We start from the raw sequence: 19,759 nt of genomic DNA, 5'->3' as shown, positions 1-19,759 counted from the left end.
CATGCTTATTTTTGAGAGGCGAGACAGAAAGAGAGAGAGAGAGAGAGAGAGAGAGAGCACAAGCAGGGAAGGAGCAGAGAGAGCGAGATGCAGAATCTGAAGCAGGCTCCAGGCTCTGAGCTGTCAGCAAAGGGCCTGATGTGGGGCTCGAAACCACGAACCGTTAGATAATGACACCTTTTTTTTTCTTTTTAAAAAAATTAAAAAAAAATTTTTTTTTAGACAAGAGAGTGAGTGTGATCAGGAGAGGGAGAGAGGGAGAGAGAGAGAGAGGGAGAAAGAGAATCTTAAGCAGGCTTCATGCTCAGTACGGAACCAGATGCAGGACTTGCTCTCATGAATATGATATGATCTGAGTGGAAATTAAGAGTCAGATGCTTAACTGACTGAGCACCTAGGCACCACTGGTTTGGTTTTTTTTTTTAATATTTTTTCAAAACCAGTTGCATATTAGGATGTATGTATAGCCTAGGAATGTATATAGAAGCCAACAAAAATAATAAAGGATATTAAGAAAGATTGGAATAAGGCGAGGGCCCTTCCTATTAAAAGCATTTAGGATTAAAAGATGTATTCTAACAATATATATGCTAATTGTAATAAATTGGGTTATTGAAAGTATTCTTGTAAAGTTTCTATACATAGAGAGTTTATATAAGGGAAATTAAGAAGAGGGTTTTCCCTTGGTTGGTGCTGTTGGCTAGTACAGGTCCCATAGTGAGAAGGAGCAAGAATTGTTTGCCTTCCAGATTCTCCGGGGCCCCTACCTAGGGAGGAAAAAGAAACTTAATAATGGCGTAAGTTGAATTTCTCCCCAGCTTAGTAGGACAGAAGACTTAGATTCAACTTGATATAGAAGCAATTAAGAAATGTAATTTTCTTTCCCATGTTTGTAGAATAAGATTCATATTGGCTAGGTAGCAAGATATTTATTTACTATACTTCACTGATCTTTTAAAGTGACTGGATGCTCAGAAAAGGGTCTTTATTTGGTCATAAGTAGATTGATGGGAAGGTGGGGGGCAGGGAGGGGAAGGTGGAATCCAGGAGACCTCATGAGCTATCCCATCAAGCAAGGGAGGCTCTCAGGACAGGAATGGAGAGAGATGGGGAGTCAAAAAGGAACTTTTGGGGTTTTTACAGCAGATGGAGATTTAGAAACTAGTTTTTATTATTGTTGGTATGATAACCTATACTCTACCCCCAAGAACACTTCAGTGGTATCTACAACTTGCTATAAACTTGTGGAATTAGATTTGCTTTGGGAGATTCAGCAAAGTGATGAGCCCTCTATTCTGTTGATCTACTTGCTGTTTTACAATCACCTTAAAATGGTGACTGACAACAATAAGAATTATGTTGACCCTCAATCTGGAGGCTGACCAAGCTCAGCTAGGCAGTTCTTACTTGAGGTCGTGCCTGTTTTTACTCACGTGACGGCTGGAGCTGGATGATCCCACAGGCTTTTTCACTCAGCCATCTGGCATCTGGGCTGAGAAGACCTGAGCATCAGGGAACTGGAACAGGTGGGGCAATCTGAGCATCTCTTTCTATCCATGTGGCATCTCCTTGCAGTGGCCTCAATGTTACCAGACTTCATACTTGGTGGCTGAAGGCACCCAGAGTGATTGCCCCAAGAGAACCATGGCCAAGCAGACCTAGTCTCAGAAGTCATCAGAAGAGATGGGATCAATTGCACCAGTCTAAATTAGTGGGAGCAGGCACAAAGGCCCACCCAAGTTCTCAGGAAAGACTGTGGACTCTACCTTTTAATAGAGGAGTCGCAAGATTCTGGAAGAGAATGTGGAATGGAAAACATTTTGTGGCCATTTTTAGAAACTACAACCTGCTATATAGCCTTAAGTTGAGCATGGCATTGGGCAATTGCAGACGCCTTGCAAAAGTAGCCAACCACATCCACAGGACACTAATGACCTCCACAGTCTCCTGTGGGAGAGCCAAAACCGGGGGAGCTCTTTGAGCACTTCTCTCTATCCAAGTGTCCTCTTCATGCGGTGGCCTCAGCACAGTGGAACTTCGTACACAGCAGCTGAAGGCACCCAGAGAAAGTGCTCACTTCCTCTGCTGTCACTTTGAGACTCTTGCCTGGTATCATGGGATACTGGAGCTGGGTAGTTCCCCATCTGTCCTGAAGGGCAGCTTATTCATTTGATGAAATGAGTGATTAGGGAATTGCAAATGATGTGTTACATCCTGACACTAATTTTAGTTTCCAGCAGCTATGTGCCTCCTGTAGTCCCTGGGTTTTGCCCCAAAGCTCAGCAAAGGGGGGTTGGGGTGTGGGAAGGAGTCTTAGGAAAAATTCAGTAGTCCAAAAATAGATCCAGTTTTCCCTCCCTTTCCTTCCTTTTCTTCTTCCTCTTCCCCCTACCCACTCCTTACCCTTCTCTCCCTCCACCTCCTCCCCCTCCTCTTTCCTCCCCTCCCTCTCCTTCTCTCCCTCCTCCTCTTCCTCTCTACCCAAAGCTCCTTTTCCCCAAGAACTTTTAAAAACATCTTCCTCCCCCCTCCCCTCCTCCTCCCCCCTCCTCCTCTTTCTCTTCCGTTCCCCCTCCTTCTTCCTCCCCTCCTCCTCCCCCTCTCCCTCCTTCAACTCCTCCCTTTTCTCTTCTTCCTCTAGCTCCTCCTCCTCCCCCTTCTCCTCCTCCACCCTCCCTCCATCCTTTCTTTTTTCCTTCCTCCCTTCCCTCTTCAGGCGCACAAAATTGAGTTTATCATATTCTGTTTGTAGCCTATGCTGGGCCTTTCCTTTGTTTTATTCAATTTTATTATTTCTCTTTTTATTCCTTGTGACTGCTTCTATTTCTCCCACCCTCATGGACACGTGTGCTAGAGTATTTAATCCATGTTCTTCCATCCTATGTATTGTATACCCTTGGAAAATACATTGTATTATTTTGGAGCATGTATGTTTTAACTTTTAATAAATAGAAATTTCATTCTGGTTCTTACCATTTTTCACATGGCACTGTGTTTTCCAGTTCTATCCATGTTGCTATTTCTAAATCTATTTTTTGAAACTGCTTTATACTATTTTATTTTATGTATTCAACACATCTTCACTCATCCATTCCCCTCAAGAGGGACACATAAGTTGCCTCCAGGCCTGCTCTGCTACCAGTCATGCCATGAGCAACCATACATGTGCTCCACCTGGAAAAATTCTGGTGGAGTCTGTGCCCAGGATGGGGTCACAAGGGCTCAGCATATACACATTCATTCTAAATTAACTAATTAATTAATTAATTAATTTGAAAGAGCATGAGTGGGAGAGAGGGTCAGAGGGAGAGAGAGAGAATCTCAATCAAGCAGGCTCCACGCTCATCACAGAGCCTGTTATGGGGCTCAATCCTACCAGCCTGGGATCATGAGTCAGTCATTCAACCGACTGAGCCACCCAGGTGCCCCAGGTATACCCATTCTTAATTTCACTAAACACTTCCAGGTTACTTTCCAGTATCACCACACCAATTCTCATGCCCACTAATATTTTTGCCAGCACTTGATAAAAGATTTTCTTAAAAAAAAAAAAATATATATATATATATATATATTTAATTTATTTTATTTTTTAGAGACACAGAGTCTATGTGGGGTAGGGGGCAGAGAGAGAGGGAGAGAGAGAGAAACTTAAGCAGGCTCCATGCTCAGTGCATGGAGCCCAACCTGGGGCTCGATCTCTCGACCCTGAGATCATGACCTGAGATGAAATCAAGAGTTGGTTGCATAACCAACTGAACCACCCAGGCACCCTGAATATTTCATTTTTTTTAAAGTAATCTCTACACCCAACCTAGGGCCATAACTCACAACCCTGAAGCCAAGAGTCACATCCTTCATTGACTTAGCCAGCCGGCAGCCCAAAATATAAGATTTTCTAATTTTTGAAAACTTGATGGTTATAAACTGTTATCTCTTGGTTATCTGAATTTCTGTTTATTTGATTACAAGTGAGGTTGAGCATTGTTCATCACCCATGTTGACTTTCTCTTCTCAAATTGGCTTTTCATAATTTTTGGCATTTTTTTCTCCTTGTAAGTTTCCTGTCTTTTTATTGCTGATGCGAGGGAGTCCTTTACATCTAGATGTTAACTCTTGTTGGTTTTAGGCATTACGAGTGTTTTCTCCCAGACTGCCAGCATTATTTAACATGTGAACCCAGTCTCTGTTCAATTTCTGCAGAGTAATACTCTGAAATGTACAGACAGGTCTAGCTGCCTCAGGTGAGGATAAATTTTGTAACAAATGTTGCCTCCCCCTTCTGTAAACTTAATATAGCATCTATAGTTCAGGTACTTGGAAGTCCTGGCAGGAAATAATGAACATGTTATAATGTGTATATATATTTCTCTTTATAAGATGAAAATGTTTCTGCAGATAGTGTGCAAAGCAAAATTTAGTCACTAGAGGTAATTAATTATTTACATTTACATCTTTGTGGCACTGTGCAACACATATCCCAAAAAGGACAGTTTGAGTTCCAAAAGAACGCCCATTCTACAAAATTTGGGAAAGTAAATAATAACCCCTTAGTCATTCATTTCCATGGTCTGGGATTTCGCTTTGGTTGTTGATGCATAGAAAGACTTTGAAGACTTTTCCAGTATTGCAGACCATTTTCCATCCCCAAAATCACTTTCTTCTTACCAGTTAGAAAGAGGAGACTATGTAGCTGTCTCTCCAAAAAAGAAATCACTTCGGGGCAAGAAGTAGTAAAATTAAGTCCATTTTCCCATTTCTATATCAAATGACGAGGAGATGATAGCAACAAAAAAGCTCTTATTTTCTCAGTGTCTTATACCGCGGCCTTTTAAATCAAACCCTTGTCCACTGGTTCCCTATGTCAGTTTCCCAAGAATACCATAGGCCAGTGGTTCCCAAATTTTGTTCCACATTAGAATCATTGGGGGGGGGGCTTTAAATATCTCAGACTCAGGTCACAGCCAACACCAGTTAAAGCCAAATGTCTCAAGGTGGCCTTTAAAAATGCCCAGGTGATTTTGGGATGAGCACTGGGTGTTGTATGGAAACCAATTTGTCAATAAATTTCATAAAAAAAAAAAAAAAAAAAAAAAAAAAAAAAAAAAAATGCCCAGGTGATTCCAGCGTTCAACAATGGGTCTGGGAACCATTGCCATACTTCCCCAGGAACCCAGGGCTTGATCAAGGCTAATGTTAATGTCAGGGAGTTGTTTCTGTCCTGCACACCACGTGGGAATGAGGCTTGCTAGGACTCGATGTTCAAGTGTTAAGTGTCAAGAGGGTGAGACTCTTGTTCCTCTTGCCCTCTTCTATCTCCACAGTAATCTATCTGCAACATTTCTTCTTGAATGAAATGGGGATAATAGCTACTTCCTAGGTTTGCAGGAAAGACTGACTGCAAATCTGGGAAATAGATGATAGTGTGTCTGACACACAGCAGGACTTTAATAAATGCTTTGGAAAATCCACGTTTGTTTAATGAGGACACATTCAGGACCTGCCTTATGTAACTCTCCCTCTGAAGGTAACTTCTCGTCCGTCCCAATGACACCCAAGCACACTCTTCACAGGCTCCTCCCTTTCTGCTCTTTTCACTTTGGCCCTCCCCACACTCACCTGGCTCCCTATCAGTTATTGCCAAGGAACAGCTAGACACAAAGGACTTTCTCAGATCTTTGGTCACAAGGACATGTTACCTGTGAGAACTACAGCAAAAACACAAGGTGAGAGGAGTTAGCTTGGTAGGAGAGATTGGAAGAACTGGGAAGAAGAGATTAATAGTGCTGAAAACATGTGGAACTGGATGGAATTAGTGTTGAGACAATTAGGATAAAGGAAGTCATTCAGCAGTAGGAAGAAAACAATCAGCCATGGGTACTTTTGAGCATCCTTCTACATGTCCAGCTCTGTGTTAAGCACTCTGATGGATTCAGGAGAAACGGAAGATCTCAAGGAGCTTGCAGAAGCAAAACAAATACGACACAATGGGAATGACCAGAGAACAGTTCAATGCCAAACGCTGAGAGCTGAAATAGATCAAAAGGGCTTGCTTGGGGAACTGTTCCTCCAGCTGGAGCCTGAGATTTTAATTAGCAGAGAGAAGGAAGTAAAACATCCCAAGGGTGGGGGAGCAAAGTCAGGGGATGGGGCTGGAGGAATCTGATCACCTTCTGCTATGTCCTGTCTCTTCTTACTCTGTAGGGCTTACAGCAGATGTGAAGGGAATCTCACCCATGATGATACTAATGGTGATAATTTACCTGATGCTTTTGTTCTGGGAAAACGAGCAGAATGAGGAAGGAGAGGAGTCCACCATAGAGCATCTGCATGTGGACTACCCTCAGAGTGACTCTCTTGTAAGGTACTGCAACCACATGGTCTTACAAAGAGTCATCAGGGGACCTGACAATACCTGCAAAAAGGAGCATGTTTTCATCCATGAGAGGCCTCGAAATATCAACAGTGTTTGCACCTCTCCCAAGAAAATGACTTGTCAGAACCATTCTTCCACTTTGTGTTTCCAGAGTTTGACAAAGTTCAAAATGACAGTGTGTCAGCTCATTGGAGGCACCAGATACCCTGCCTGCAGGTACCACATTTCCTCTGTGGAGGGGTTTATTGTTGTCACTTGTGATGACGTCGGGCCAGTTACTTTCCAGAGATATGTTAAATAAGTTGAGACCACTGCCTGGGTCTGAGGGGTACTGGTACTCTCCTCTCTTGCAAACTTCTGTATGGGGTACTGGTATATTGGTTCCTCTCTCAGGGGTACCAGTAACTGGTTCGCCCTGGAGCACACCTCAACTGTGGACATGGGGTAATGCTTTGTGTGAATTGGGTAGCCACTAGTAATTCATCTGTCCTGCTGGTACGGCTAAGCTGGAATAATTTCATTCTGGTTTAATAATAATAATAATAATAATAATAATAATAATAATAATAAAAACTCGACTGAAATTGAATCATAAACTCTTCATGTGTTTTAATTTCTTGTCCCTTTTCTCTGGGTCACGTGTTGAGAGCCAAGAGTGAATCCGAGGCAGAGCTGGGATTCAGGTAAAGTGAGCAAGGTGCTCACTTCATGTACACAGTTTAAAGGCGCCCAAAATCCCAGTAACCTGGATAAATAACATTTAAAAAAATCAAAATTAATGCAGAAATTTTCTGATGAATAAAATATCTGAGTTTTAAATCAAGACCCAATCTGACAGTGTTGGACTTAAGGTGACATGAATTAGTGAGTTAGCCAATACAGGGTCAGATCCTATTATTTGACATTTTGGTATTTGTCATCAGAGATTACTTTGCATTAAATTAATATTTTTTAAGTGTTGCATTAAAATAGTATTTATCTTGATTACTGGGCTTTTGGGTACCCCCTTAAATTTTGTACCCGGAGTGAGTGCCTCCTTTTGTTTCACAATGCTCCCAGACTTGATCCTAGGTGTGGAGGCATTTGGAGTCATTGATGAGGGTCTCCTCTGAAGAGGGCATATATAATTCAAGCTGCATCTGTTTACATTTAGCAGCTGCCTCTGTGCCTTGAAAGAAGGGGAAAGGGAGAGTGGAAGGATTGCCTGATGGGTCAGAAACCATTTCCCTTAAAGACTGTGGTGAGAAATGAATCCAGATTTCCCAGGAAGAGATTGAGACTCTCAGAGCTCAGTACCTGGACGCTTGCATCCGCAGAGGAAATAGAGAATTTGCATCCTAACTCCTGACTCTTTTCCCCTTATAGATCTTACAGTGGAACTTATTGTTTAACTCCCCCACATCCAGCTATGGGCAGGGTGTCTTTTGAGTTAGAGGGTGAGCCCAAAGAATGCAGAGGAGAGGTTCCTCATTCTGGGGATTTGATTAAGTCCTGTTCTTCTCTGAGCATTAGCCCCCTCACCTGGGGGGGACCAGCCAGGTGGTCCAGGTGGTCCCTGGGGGGGGGGAACCAGCTAGTCTTTGAGGTTTCCAGGCCTATTACTCCACAATTGTGTTTCTCTTTGTTGGACGAAAGGGTTAGTACTGAGGAGTAGTGAGAAATAAGGGGTAATTGGCAGCTGAGTGCCAGGTTACGGGGTCACTAATTCTGAGTTATGACATTTCGATCCTGTGAGAGCCAGAAACACAGTGAGCTAGAGCTGGCACAGGCTATGCACAAGCTTTAGAAGGCCCTTTCTGTTCTCATCTTTTCAGTTGAGAGATTTTAACTATTGCATTATTTATTCGAACTTAGTTCAGGGTCAGATCCAAAAAGGAGGTACACCTGTGCTAGTTGTTAACTCTGTCTTTTGCAAGCGTCAAGTTCTAACTGATTGATTTGATTGAGGGAGGGAGGACATCTACACTTGTGAATGAAGGACACTTTGCAGCCTGGGAAGTAGACAAGGCTTACTCATTACCCATTTCTCCATGGGAGTCCCACTGTCACCGTCGTCTTCGTGGAAGTTTGGATGTCACCAAGGAAGCAGAGCCCTCGGATGCTGAGTAGGAACAGGTGGTCCCTGGAAGATGACTTATTAGAGTCTAAGTAGCAGCATCATTTCTTGGGCAAAATTTTAAAGTCACTGAAATGTGTCTTTAAAGACCCTGTTTTTATATTCTGAATTCTGATTCCTTTTCCTGCCCCTCTCCCCAGGATTTATTGTCCCTTTTTTTTTTCCTTCTCACTATTTTTCCTTCCCTTCCTCCCGTAAGTCCCCTCCTTCTAAGTAGAAACAGAATTTTGCAGATAAATGCATTCTCATTAAGGTGCTAGTAACTGAGACTGTCCAGTGGAATCTATTCTCAGAATATTTTCATTCAATAGGGATCAAAACCCAATTCAAATGAATTGTGATGTTTTAGACATTTGTAGTTTGGGAGGGTTTTTTTTTTTTTTTTAATGGGCACCTAGCAGCCCCAATCAAACCCAAGTAGCTGTGAATTCTATCCACTTGAAATGGATGTTTCAGAAAAATGATTTCAGTCAAGAATCTCTGCCTTGCTCTTCCTTTTTATTTTTCTCCCCAGTATCTTTCTGTTTTCCTGTTATCACCTCATTATTGATGTTGACAGTAGAGGATATTTAGAAAAAAAATCTAAATCCTTCTTCCCTCCTACCTTCAATCTGCAGCAAGTCTGGTTTAAGCCACACACACAAACACATCCACTTAATTCCTATTCGTTTATCAATAATCAACCCAGTTACTGAGGCTTATATATTCTTAGTGCTGAGTCTTTGCTCTAACTTCACACACAGAACATTTTTAAATTACATATAATAAAAACCACAAGTCCATGTGTGTTAATGTCAAATGAGTGGTGTAAGAAGGGAATGATTATATAGAATTATCGAATCAACATGTTGTACACCTGAAACTAATATAACATTGCATGTCAATTATACTTCAATAATAATAAAGGAAATGAGTGATAAGAAGATTAGGGAAGTGAACAATAGAGTTGGTAGACATAAATTGTGAAAAATGTGTTAAAGAAAGAATGTGATCTGAATTGGGCTTTGAAGGATTTCAAGAGGCGGAAAAGAGTAGGCACTCAAGAAAGGACCAAAAATGGAGAGACAGAATAGGGTGCATTTGGAGAAGGGTGGATAGTGCTGATTTGGTTCATGTACCAAAATAATGGGAGATAAACCTTGAGAAGCTGGTTGAGATTAGATCAAGAAAGCCTTGACTACATGGCCTCAGGGGATTAGATTGCCTTGAGTAGGCAATGAGGAATATTTCAAGGTTTTTGAAATAGTGTCATTGCAAGGGGTATTTTTAGAAAAGCAGTGTATTGAAGGAATCGGAGGGGCCAGGAGCAGTGGTTAGGAGGTTAGAGTGATAATGCAGGAGATATAAGGGGATGAATCTCTCAGTGGTGGGAGGGAAAAAAATTCTTTCTAGAGCAAGAGAAGGAATTATCACCCTGAATAAGCATTTTTTCTGAGATTCTCATGATGAATTTTCCAGTATTGAGCTCAAGTAGAGGATTTTCTACATGTTATGTTGTTAACAAATGTTGAGAAACTAGCACATATACAGTTCAGTGTTTGATTCTGTACCAAATAAAAAGGAGCAGAAACAAAGTTCCAGGCTCAAGGAATTTTCAACCCTAAAAAGAGGGAGAAAATTACATACATCATCTAACTTGAAAAGTAAAAAAAGAACATATAAAATGAAGTGCAATGTAATCTATGCTGTGGGGTTTCAAAAAAGCTGAAAACAAATCACTGTGGGTTAAAATATACACAGGGATGATTTCTTCAAAGAATAAACAATGATACCACCACTGGGCATTGCCAAATGCCCACTTTATTAAGTTCTCTGAGCATCCTTGGTTCCCGTTGTCTCCTCCTTCTACCCCATACAATTCTACCTACCCCTTTCTTGCCCCTCCTTCCTCATTCAGCTAGACCAATAACAGAAACTCCCAGGAAACAAATAGAGTTTCACTTCTCAGCCCTGTAACCAGCTGGATTCTTTCTCTGCAGGACCAACTTGCCAGAGGAACTGGTAAAGAGAAATTCTATGACTGCGAGTGGGTGGGAAAAGAAATGAGAGATGGGGGAAATAACATGTTTTGAGGCCATAGGAAACTCAGAAGTAGTAAGGAATGTGTTGGGTGAGATTACTGTGACCACTATATAGATGACAGTCCCTCCCAAAGAGATTATAGACAAAGAGAAAAGAGAGAGAAATAACTACTTGGTTTGGGGCACTTTAAACATACTATCTTGTACAATTCTCACATTCCCCCCCCCCCACCCTTTGTTTTTTCTGCATGGGGGAAACTGAGCTTAAAGGAGTTCCAGTAAATTGCGTATGAGCGGGTAAGCGGGGATTTGGAGCTAGGTCTTCAGATTCCACAGCTGAGTATCTTTTCATGCCATCATCCTTCCATAGAAGGAGCCTGAACTTACATGCAGGAGTCAATCCTGGGAATAACTTCCCTGAGGAAAAGAGAATTATCTCATTAATATTCTCCTTATTTTCATCTTTTACTTTTTTATTTTTACTGCAGAAGAGAGTACCCCAGATCTGAGATGGATTCTTTCTTTCTGCTGCTCCTCGGCCTGGGTTTGGTTCTTGCAGGAGCTCCAGAAAGCATAATGGAGATAATTAACGAAGAATTTTCGGGGGAAGAGATGTACTATGATGTGGCAAACAGGGACCAAGAAAAACGGACTAGTGAGGTATTAATGAACTTGACTCTGTTACATAAAAATACTAGTGCCAGTACGTCCAAGGATAGTCTGTCTTCCTCGTTATTGACATTCAGAAGATTACATTATAGCTTCCACGGAGGAGACAGCCCAGGTAACGACAAAGAGTATTGCAATGACGTGGTGGTCTGGAGAAAAGTTTCCGAAGTTAATGGGTCATGCAGGTTGAGCAATAACTTCATCCATGGCTCCATGGAAGTGATGCACGGGGTCCCCAAGGCCTCCAGCTGCAAGTGTGGACAGAATCTTGGCATCAACTGCTCTAGGAGCCCACGTCTGGAGACCACTATGTGCCAGCTTACTATGGACAAACAGTTCGCCAGGTGCCAATACCACAGTGATACCTCATTAAAGAAAATATTGGCAATGCTGACAGGTCATTCTCTGATGAGCTGGTTAGTTAGTGGCTCCAAGTTGTAAATCCCACAGGGCTTTGAGACCGGAGTCTCTCTAAAGAAAGACATCCTTATTCTCATTATTGTTTATTTCCTTCTATTATCCGTATCTACCATTTCAGCAATATAGCAAACTCTTGGTTATCTATACTAACTGGAGGAATGAAAAATGCAAAATTGTGAATTCAATTAAAATTTATAACTGATCCTGGAGTACAGATTCTTTCTCTCCCCCTCTCTCCGCCCCACTTCTCTGTCTCTGTCTCTGTCTCTGTCTCTCTCTCTCTCTCACACATACACACACACACACACACACTTTCTTGGAACCAGACCAAATTCTATCCTAGCTCAGCTATTAAGCCAAGAAGCAGAGTCCATCCAACCTGACAAAATTAAGAGAAAAGGCCCAAAACAAATACTGATAATTGAAAGTTAATTGTACTGCCTCTGAGACTATTCAGAGAAATAATGAATGAGCATAGGGGATACTATTATCTCCGTTTTTCAAATAAGTGTGTGCATCCATGCTCACAAATGTGAGCACCCACCCATGCAACCAGGTGCTGCCTGTCCTCCAGAAGATGCCAGAAGAAAAAGATGCTTTTTGGCTTAGCTGTTGCCCTCAGTCAACAGCTCCGGCCCTATGCAAGCTCCATTCCTCCATCCTTGTCCCTATCTATGTCACAAGTTGCTACAGATGGAATGATAAAGCTCTTATTGCAATTTTTACTCAGCATGGTCTTGATTCCCTGGGACTGTGGGAGAGGGATGCAAGCCATGGAGAAATAGAGCAGGTAGAAAGATGGGAAACAGGACATCTCTGCCAAGTACTAGGCAGGGTTAGTCTTCGATCTTGTTTTTGATGTTGTATTGGTTTTATTTTCACTACCAATTGTTTATTTGTAAGTTTTAGGGTTCAACACTCTACACAAAGTATGGGCAATTATCTTGTTCCTTAGTGGGTGCTTTTGTGTTCCTGTTCTCTCCATCCTGAGACCACTCTTTTAATGTCCTGATTTTTTTTTTTTAATTTTTTTTTCAACGTTTATTTATTTTTGGGACAGAGAGAGACAGAGCATGAACGGGGGAGGGGCAGAGAGAGAGGGAGACACAGAATCGGAAACAGGCTCCAGGCTCCGAGCCATCAGCCCAGAGCCCGACGCGGGGCTCGAACTCACGGACCGCGAGATCGTGACCTGGCTGAAGTCGGACGCTTAACCGACTGCGCCACCCAGGCGCCCCTGTCCTGATTTTAAATAAATACATGTATAGCAAATGTTACATCACTGTAACACTTTTCTTACTGTACAGCACTCTTAATATATCAATTTTTCTAATGCTTTTCACATCATGTGCAGGATTCTCATTTTATTAAAACTGCAAGACTCTGACAATCAACCAATATGCAGCATTAGGGCAGATAGTTTTATATCTTTCAGCTGGGTTTTCCTTGTCAGTATGGTGCCTGCTTAAATAGTCACTATGAGCTTGGCCAAATAGGTGTGTAGTTAGCACTCAGTTTTCTCTTGGCAGCCAGAGGAGAAGGTGTTAGAGGGAAATGCCTGGGACCCAGAGTTTTCTTCTCCGTAGGAGGAGAACCTGGAGCCCTGGAGGAGAGGTATGCTCCCTGGGGTCCATTCTGGGGATAGTTCTATGTGGCAAGGCTGGTGCTACCAGCCACTCATCACACATGGGACAGGTTCTCCAGAGCAGAGTGGTCCATCGGGTCTCTTCTTGGTTCCAACTTGGTTCCATTTGAGTCACTTCTTCCCTACAGTACAGTCCTACTGTAGAGTCAAGCTCTGGGTGATGGGCATGTCAGCCCCAGAGACAATAACTATTCAAGCTCTGGCAAAGTTTTTTGGTAATATGCAAAGAAAACGCAAATCCAGCCTCGTTCAGAATTTAGTACAGACTTCTTCCTTCACCAGAAGAGAAGAGCAAAGAGCCATAATAGATACCTCTTTCTAGGCCAGGACCATCCTCTAAAGAGTCTTAAGACCAAATCTTTCCACTTCTCTGAAGGAATCGGGAGCTCCCAGGGCGTATCTAATCATCATACTGTGAAGTCTGAAAGATGTCAAATGTGGAGATGTCATCGAGAGTTGAGACTCCTAACTACTGGCATTTCCCACCCTCAAAGCCTGTCACCCCTTTGACATAATGTGCAGCCTGAGGTCCCTCATGATGATGATAGGCAAGGGATTTCACATTTTAAAACATTGAGTCTTTGTAATGTCCCTTCTGTGTTCCCAAACCACAGAGATCTTTTTTTTTTTTCCTTTCATTTTTCTTGTAGCTTTATACCTAAATTTCTCGGCCTGGCTTCCAAGGCTACTAATGCCCCATTCTCATCTCACCTAGCCTGACCCCAGCACTGTCCATCTTCTGTTGCTTTAAGGCTGCTGTCTTCACAGTCCCCAGAACTCACCTCCTTCTCTTCACTCCGTTGGCGGGCTGGTCCTGATAGGCTTCCTCTTCATGGTCTCATTCTGTCACCTCAGCCCCTTCAACTGCACAAGCCCGCCTGGCTACAAAGGGCCAAACAAGTGTCTCTTGGACTTCCTAGAAAGATAACCGAGGGTAGATATGTGTCATTTCTCTGCAGCTACAGAGAGACATTACAGGGAATGAAATGAGGGAATAAAGGAGACAGATCCAATCCCAAGGGCCACAGAAGGGAGAGTTGGATAGAGAAAGGAAGCTGGGAATGTAATGATAGAGAGTTTTGAGAAAGGGATACTAAGGGGGGTATGTAGCACAAAAGTAATACCCATCTTGCCTTTAGCCATTCCCTCTGCTTTCCCAACATGAAGGGCACTAAATTCCCTTTAATCAACAATTCTGAAGCGAAACAAGTCCTGGCTCCCAAGGCCCAGGGTGATGCTGAAGTAAGGGGAGCCTTTGTGACATCACAGATAAGTCCTCATATGTTTTACTGCCTCATCATGCTCCCCCACCCCCAACTCACTTCACATCAATGTCCTTATCTACATGATGAGGAGGCTGGATTAGATCTCGGGGCTCTCTGACTTGGATAGCCATCAGGATCAGTGTGGTGGTGTTCTCTGGTTGCCTGCCCCAAACTACCCGCTCGGCCTCAAGCCAAAGAGGTACGGTGAGGCACGGAGCTGCCCAGCCAGACTTCTTTTCCCAGGATCTCTGAGCAGGAGTGATGTGTGCCACTTCTACATCCAGGTTTTGTGACATGGAACTGGCCTCCTTGTGCTTTTTATTTTTCTTCCCAACTGCCAGATCCCCAAAATGGACATGGGTGTGACTCACCTTTCATCCCTTAGATGATAATAGTGTTCTAGGAATGTTCTAGGAATGAGCTGAACAGCAAAAGGGAAGGAAGGCATGTACCTGAATAACTGTGTGAAGCAGAGATATCTCACCAATCTGGACTGCTTAATTATATGAGAGAGAAATAAATATGTATATACATTTTTTACATTTTTATTTATTTAGTTTAGAGAGAGAGAGAGAGGGAAAGAGAGAGAATCCCAAGCAGGCTCACCACTGTCAGGGCAGAGCCTGACGCAGGGCTCGAACTCACGAACTGTGAGATCATGACCTGAGCTGAAATCAAGAGTCAGAGGCTTAACTGACTGACTGAGCCACCCAGGTGCCCCAATATGTATATTTTTAAATTCACCATATTTTGTTCCATTAGCCTAGCCTTACCCTAACAAATTTACTAGCCGTAGGAGCTGTTATCAAATACGAATCCCTGGGCCCTGGTCCAGGAGATTTGGGTTCTATAGATCTGGGATAGGACTACAGCATGCAGGACTTTTACAAGCGTTAGGTTTGCTGATGTGGTTTGAAGTTTGAACACCACTAGATTAGATGGCCTAAAATCTTTCCTTCTAGTTATAGAACATTCTAATTCTAGTCCCAGTGAGGGGAAAAAAATGTTGCTGCGTATGTGTTCAGAGCTTTTGCAGATAGCAGTGGGGCAAAACAAGTCAGTTTAACTCCGACTGACTCTGAACTTCGTTCGCGGTGTCCCAAACTAGCAAGGCGGCATTGTTGTCTTCAAACTCCCTGGAAGTGAACACACTGCAAGAGGGACTCATGTTTCCAAAAACATGAGAGTGGCTGAGATGTTAGAAGAGGCGTCACACACATGGAATGCATCCTTTTTACTCCGGCAACTAGAGAACTGGCAGGCCTTCATGTTTATTAATATGTTAAACTTTTTCAAGATCACATATGATAATTACCACAGGGATGGTTAATAGGTAATAGCAATATTTAATTACCAACTGAGATCTTATAATGTGCCAGGCGCTTGTCTAAAATGTACATATGGTTTCTTTATTCTCAGAGCAACCTCCATGAGGTAGATTATTATTATCCCTGCTTCAATGATGAAGAAACTGAAGCATAAAGACTTCAGGAAATATACAAAGTCACACACATAATAAGTGGTCCCCCAGGAACAAACAAGGATGGTCTGATTCCATAAATCAGGTTTTTTTTTTTTTAGTTTTTATTTATTTTTTTTTCAATATATGAAATTTATTGTCATATTGGTTTCCATACAACACCCAGTGCTCATCCCAAAAGGTGCCCTCCTCTATACCCATCACCCATCCTCCCCTCCCTCCCACCCCCCATCAACCCTCAGTTTGTTCTCAGTTTTTAAGAGTCTCTTATGCTTTGGCTCTCTCCCACTCTAACCTCCTTTTTTTTTTTTTCTTCCCCTCCCCCATGGGTTTCTGTCAAGTTTCTCAGGATCCACATAAGAGTGAAAACATATGGTATCTGTCTTTCTCTGTATGGCTTATTTCACTTAGCATCACACTCTCCAGTTCCATCCACGTTGCTACAAAGGGCCATATTTCGTTCTTTCTCATTGCCACGTAGTACTTCATTGTGTATATAAACCACAATTTCTTTATCCATTCATCAGTTGATGGACATTTCGGCTCTTTCCATAATTTGGCTATTGTTGAGAGTACTGCTATAAACATTGGGGTACAAGTGCCCCTATGCATCAGTACTCCTGTATCCCTTGGGTAAATTCCTAGCAGTGCTATTGCTGGGTCATAGGGTAGGTCTATTTTTAATTTTCTGAGGAACCTCCACACTGCTTTCCAGAGTGGCTGCACCAATTTGCATTCCCACCAACAGTGCAAGAGGGTTCCCGTTTCTCCACATCCTCTCCAGCATCTATAGTCTCCTGATCATAAATCAGGTTTTTAATGTTTATTTATTTATTTTTGAGAAAGAGAGAGAGCACAAGTAGGGATGGGGTAGAGAGAGTGAGACACAGAATCGGAAGCTGGCTCCAGGATCTGAGCTGTCAGCACAGAGCCTGGCATGGGGCTCAAACTCATGAACCAAGAGATCATGACCTGAGCTGAAGTTGGAAGCTTAACTGACTGAGCCACCCAGGTGCTCCAATAATTAAATGGTATCTGCCATTATTATTTTCATTATGATTAGATCAGGGCACGGTGTTAAACACACAACTGAAGAAAAGCATTTACTATTGCTGAGAAAGGGTTTCTGTCTTCAATATGTGAAGAGTTCTATTTAATAAGTTAAAGATGAACATACCTGAAGAAAAATAAACCAGGGACACAGAAAATTAACAAAAGAAATAGTCATTAAACATTTGGAGATCTTTTTTCCCCTTTCTTCTAAAGGTAATATAGATAAAAGAGGTGTGATATCATTGTTTACCTGCCCAATCAACAGAAATAACTTAAAATAATAACATAGTGGTGGCATAGGTACAGGAAAAGGGACAATTCTCGGGCACTCCTCCTGGGAAAACAAATTAGTACATTTGCCATCTCTCTGGAGAACAGATAGAACTAAGCGCTATTCTAGTTTTCAGACTCTCTGCACATTTGGTTTCTTTAGTTCACTGATGACAATCCTCCTTCCTCTTATACATCCTTTAGGTAAGAGACTCAACTCAATTAATTCTGGCCCTTAGGACTTTGAGTTGGGGATCTCCCCAGGCGCCTGAGTGGGCCCTGGGGCTTGTCCTACAGATGGTCAAAGAACAGGGCAGAACCCCAGGCATGAAAGCTCCAGGCTATGCTGCTTGGTTCACTTTCCTTGCTCTCCCCAGCTCAGGCTGTTCTGAGAACTCCATGTTCTTTCCAGGAACATGGGCTGAGCTTTCAGACCCATCCCATTAAACACGCCTTCTGAGAGCTCTCACGGCCTCAGAAAGCAGGGCCTGTCAGAGGAGGAATCAGCAGGGGTAGGAGCATGAGAGCAAGGTTGGGAGGCTGATCTCTTGGGAGATGCCCACACAGAGTGACCTACCCTTTACTTTTCCCCTTCTGACACTCACCCCCCCAACCATCCCTTCCTCATCCTACATCCGTATTCTCTTCTCTTGCCCAGACTGTGCCTGCAACACACATCTCCTTTTCGCACCCTGTTGTGGCCTTTTGCTTTCTAGTTTCCTTTTAGTCTTTGCCCCACTTGACTTTATGTGTTCTCCGTGTATCCTGCATTCATACTCACCCATCAGGTGTAGAGTGACAAGGGTTCTGGAATCAAGTCACCCATAAGACTTAGGCCACTATTCAATCTGTCATGGTTCCAGCCCCTGTGAATCTGGGGCTCATGGAGCACATGGCTCTGAGTTGCCCAGGTGGAAAAGGACAAGAACAGCGTGAATTGATGAACTCACCCTGGGTACACATCAAGCTTTTTTAGTGGGTGCCTCAGCTAGTCTTCTAGCAACCTCCCAGTCTACTAAATTCCCCTTTGTCTTCCTTTAGAAAACACTGGAATTTCTCAACTATATTTATAAAACTCATTGTAATCATTTTAATAAACGACATATTTTTGTGCCTAACTGCCAGACAATACAGTCATGGTTGTGAACATCGCTCAGTGTGTGGCAAATTATATTGATGTAAATTTGTTTTTATCACACTTCAACAATATGTCCATAATTTTTTTTTGTAGTTTTATTTCTCATGTCAGGCAGTCACCTGTCCATAAACTATAAAAGTTTAAAGGCATGTCTATGTAGGCCCAGACTGGTTGAATAGGCATTTGGACCTTGGGGAGAGAAATGTAGTGAGATTACAGTGACGTGGTCCATTACGGGGGCAGAGTAATTAGAGCAGTTAATGAGCAGAAGATATTTATAGGCAAGCAATTGAGAAATTTCCACATGTAAGGCTGTCCATACCAGCTGTTGTGGGGGAAAAAGCATAAATAAATGTACCCTTACTGCACAAGGTATTGAATACAGGACAGTAGAATAATATCTTAAGAGGGAGACATATCTCTTTTGTCTAGGGTGATTAGTGCAGGGACCTGTAAAAGAACTAAAATTTTGAACTTGATGGATGATCCATTCAAATAGCTAAGATTTGGATAGGAGAAAAAAAAGTACTAGGAATGGGAAGTAACACATAAGTACAAGTAGGTGGAAAGATTGTTATAGACAGAGGAGTATTAGAATAAATAATTTGTATGTTTTTTACCTACAAGATTGTGGTTGCTGAATAATGGTTCCCAAAGATGTCCAGGTCCTAATCCCTAGAACTGGTGAGTGTTACTTTATATAGCAAAAGAGACTTTGCAGATGTGATTAAGTTAAGGATCTTGAGATGTGGATTATCTGGGTTGCTCCTGAGTACAGTTGTAAGTGCCCCTGTAAGAGGAGCCTGCGGAGATTTGACTACATCAGATGAAGGCAATTTGACTGAAGCAGGACAATTGCAGAGCACTTACATGAGCTTGCAGTTGGGAAAGTCATCTAACACAAAGCCTATTTTATAAGAAAATGTTGAATATCTCATGAAATTTATTGAATACTATACTGAAAGTGAAAACAGAATGCTTGGATGGGTACAGAATGCCCAGCATCACGAGAGTATATCGCATATCGCTAGGCAGCCCAGGAAAAGGTCCAAATTCAAAATTCAAAGTAGTTTCTACTGAATATGTATTGCTTTCACATCATCACAAAGTCAAAAAAATCATGAAGCCAAACAATCACAAGTAAAGACACAAAATAGATGAATAGTTGTCTAGGACTGGCGGGAGAATGGGGAGTGATGGAGGTGCACATGAGGGATCTTTTGAGGGTGATGGGAATGTCCTGAGAGTGGATTATGAGACAATGGCACACCTCTAAGTTTACTAAAAATCACAGAATTGTGCATTT

At 42.3% G+C, this 19,759-nt stretch overlaps 2 protein-coding genes across 2 annotated transcripts; both read left to right on the top strand.

The window, feature by feature from the left end:
- The first annotated feature begins 6,224 nt into the window (after positions 1–6,224).
- On the top strand, positions 6,225–6,832 carry RNASE12 (ribonuclease A family member 12 (inactive)). Its single transcript, XM_032593477.1, has one exon. It carries the CDS (start codon positions 6,237–6,239, stop codon positions 6,675–6,677), a length of 441 nt encoding a protein of 146 aa, XP_032449368.1. The 5' UTR covers positions 6,225–6,236; the 3' UTR covers positions 6,678–6,832.
- A 4,191-nt stretch (positions 6,833–11,023) lies between these two features.
- RNASE11 (ribonuclease A family member 11 (inactive)) lies at positions 11,024–11,623 on the top strand. The gene has a single exon (XM_030317177.1). It carries the CDS (start codon positions 11,024–11,026, stop codon positions 11,621–11,623), a length of 600 nt encoding a protein of 199 aa, XP_030173037.1.
- Positions 11,624–19,759: the final 8,136 nt, after the last annotated feature.

The sequence above is a fragment of the Lynx canadensis genome, chromosome B3 (genome assembly GCF_007474595.2).
Source record: "Lynx canadensis isolate LIC74 chromosome B3, mLynCan4.pri.v2, whole genome shotgun sequence".
Taxonomy (NCBI): domain Eukaryota; kingdom Metazoa; phylum Chordata; class Mammalia; order Carnivora; family Felidae; genus Lynx; species Lynx canadensis.
This window is presented reverse-complemented; position numbering and strand designations above follow the sequence as displayed.

What these genes read in the sequence shown, in the direction of transcription:
- RNASE12 (XM_032593477.1), top strand. Translation starts at nt 6,237, where the DNA reads ATGATGATACTAATGGTGATAATTTACCTGATGCTTTTGTTCTGGGAA.
- RNASE11 (XM_030317177.1), top strand. Translation starts at nt 11,024, where the DNA reads ATGGATTCTTTCTTTCTGCTGCTCCTCGGCCTGGGTTTGGTTCTTGCA.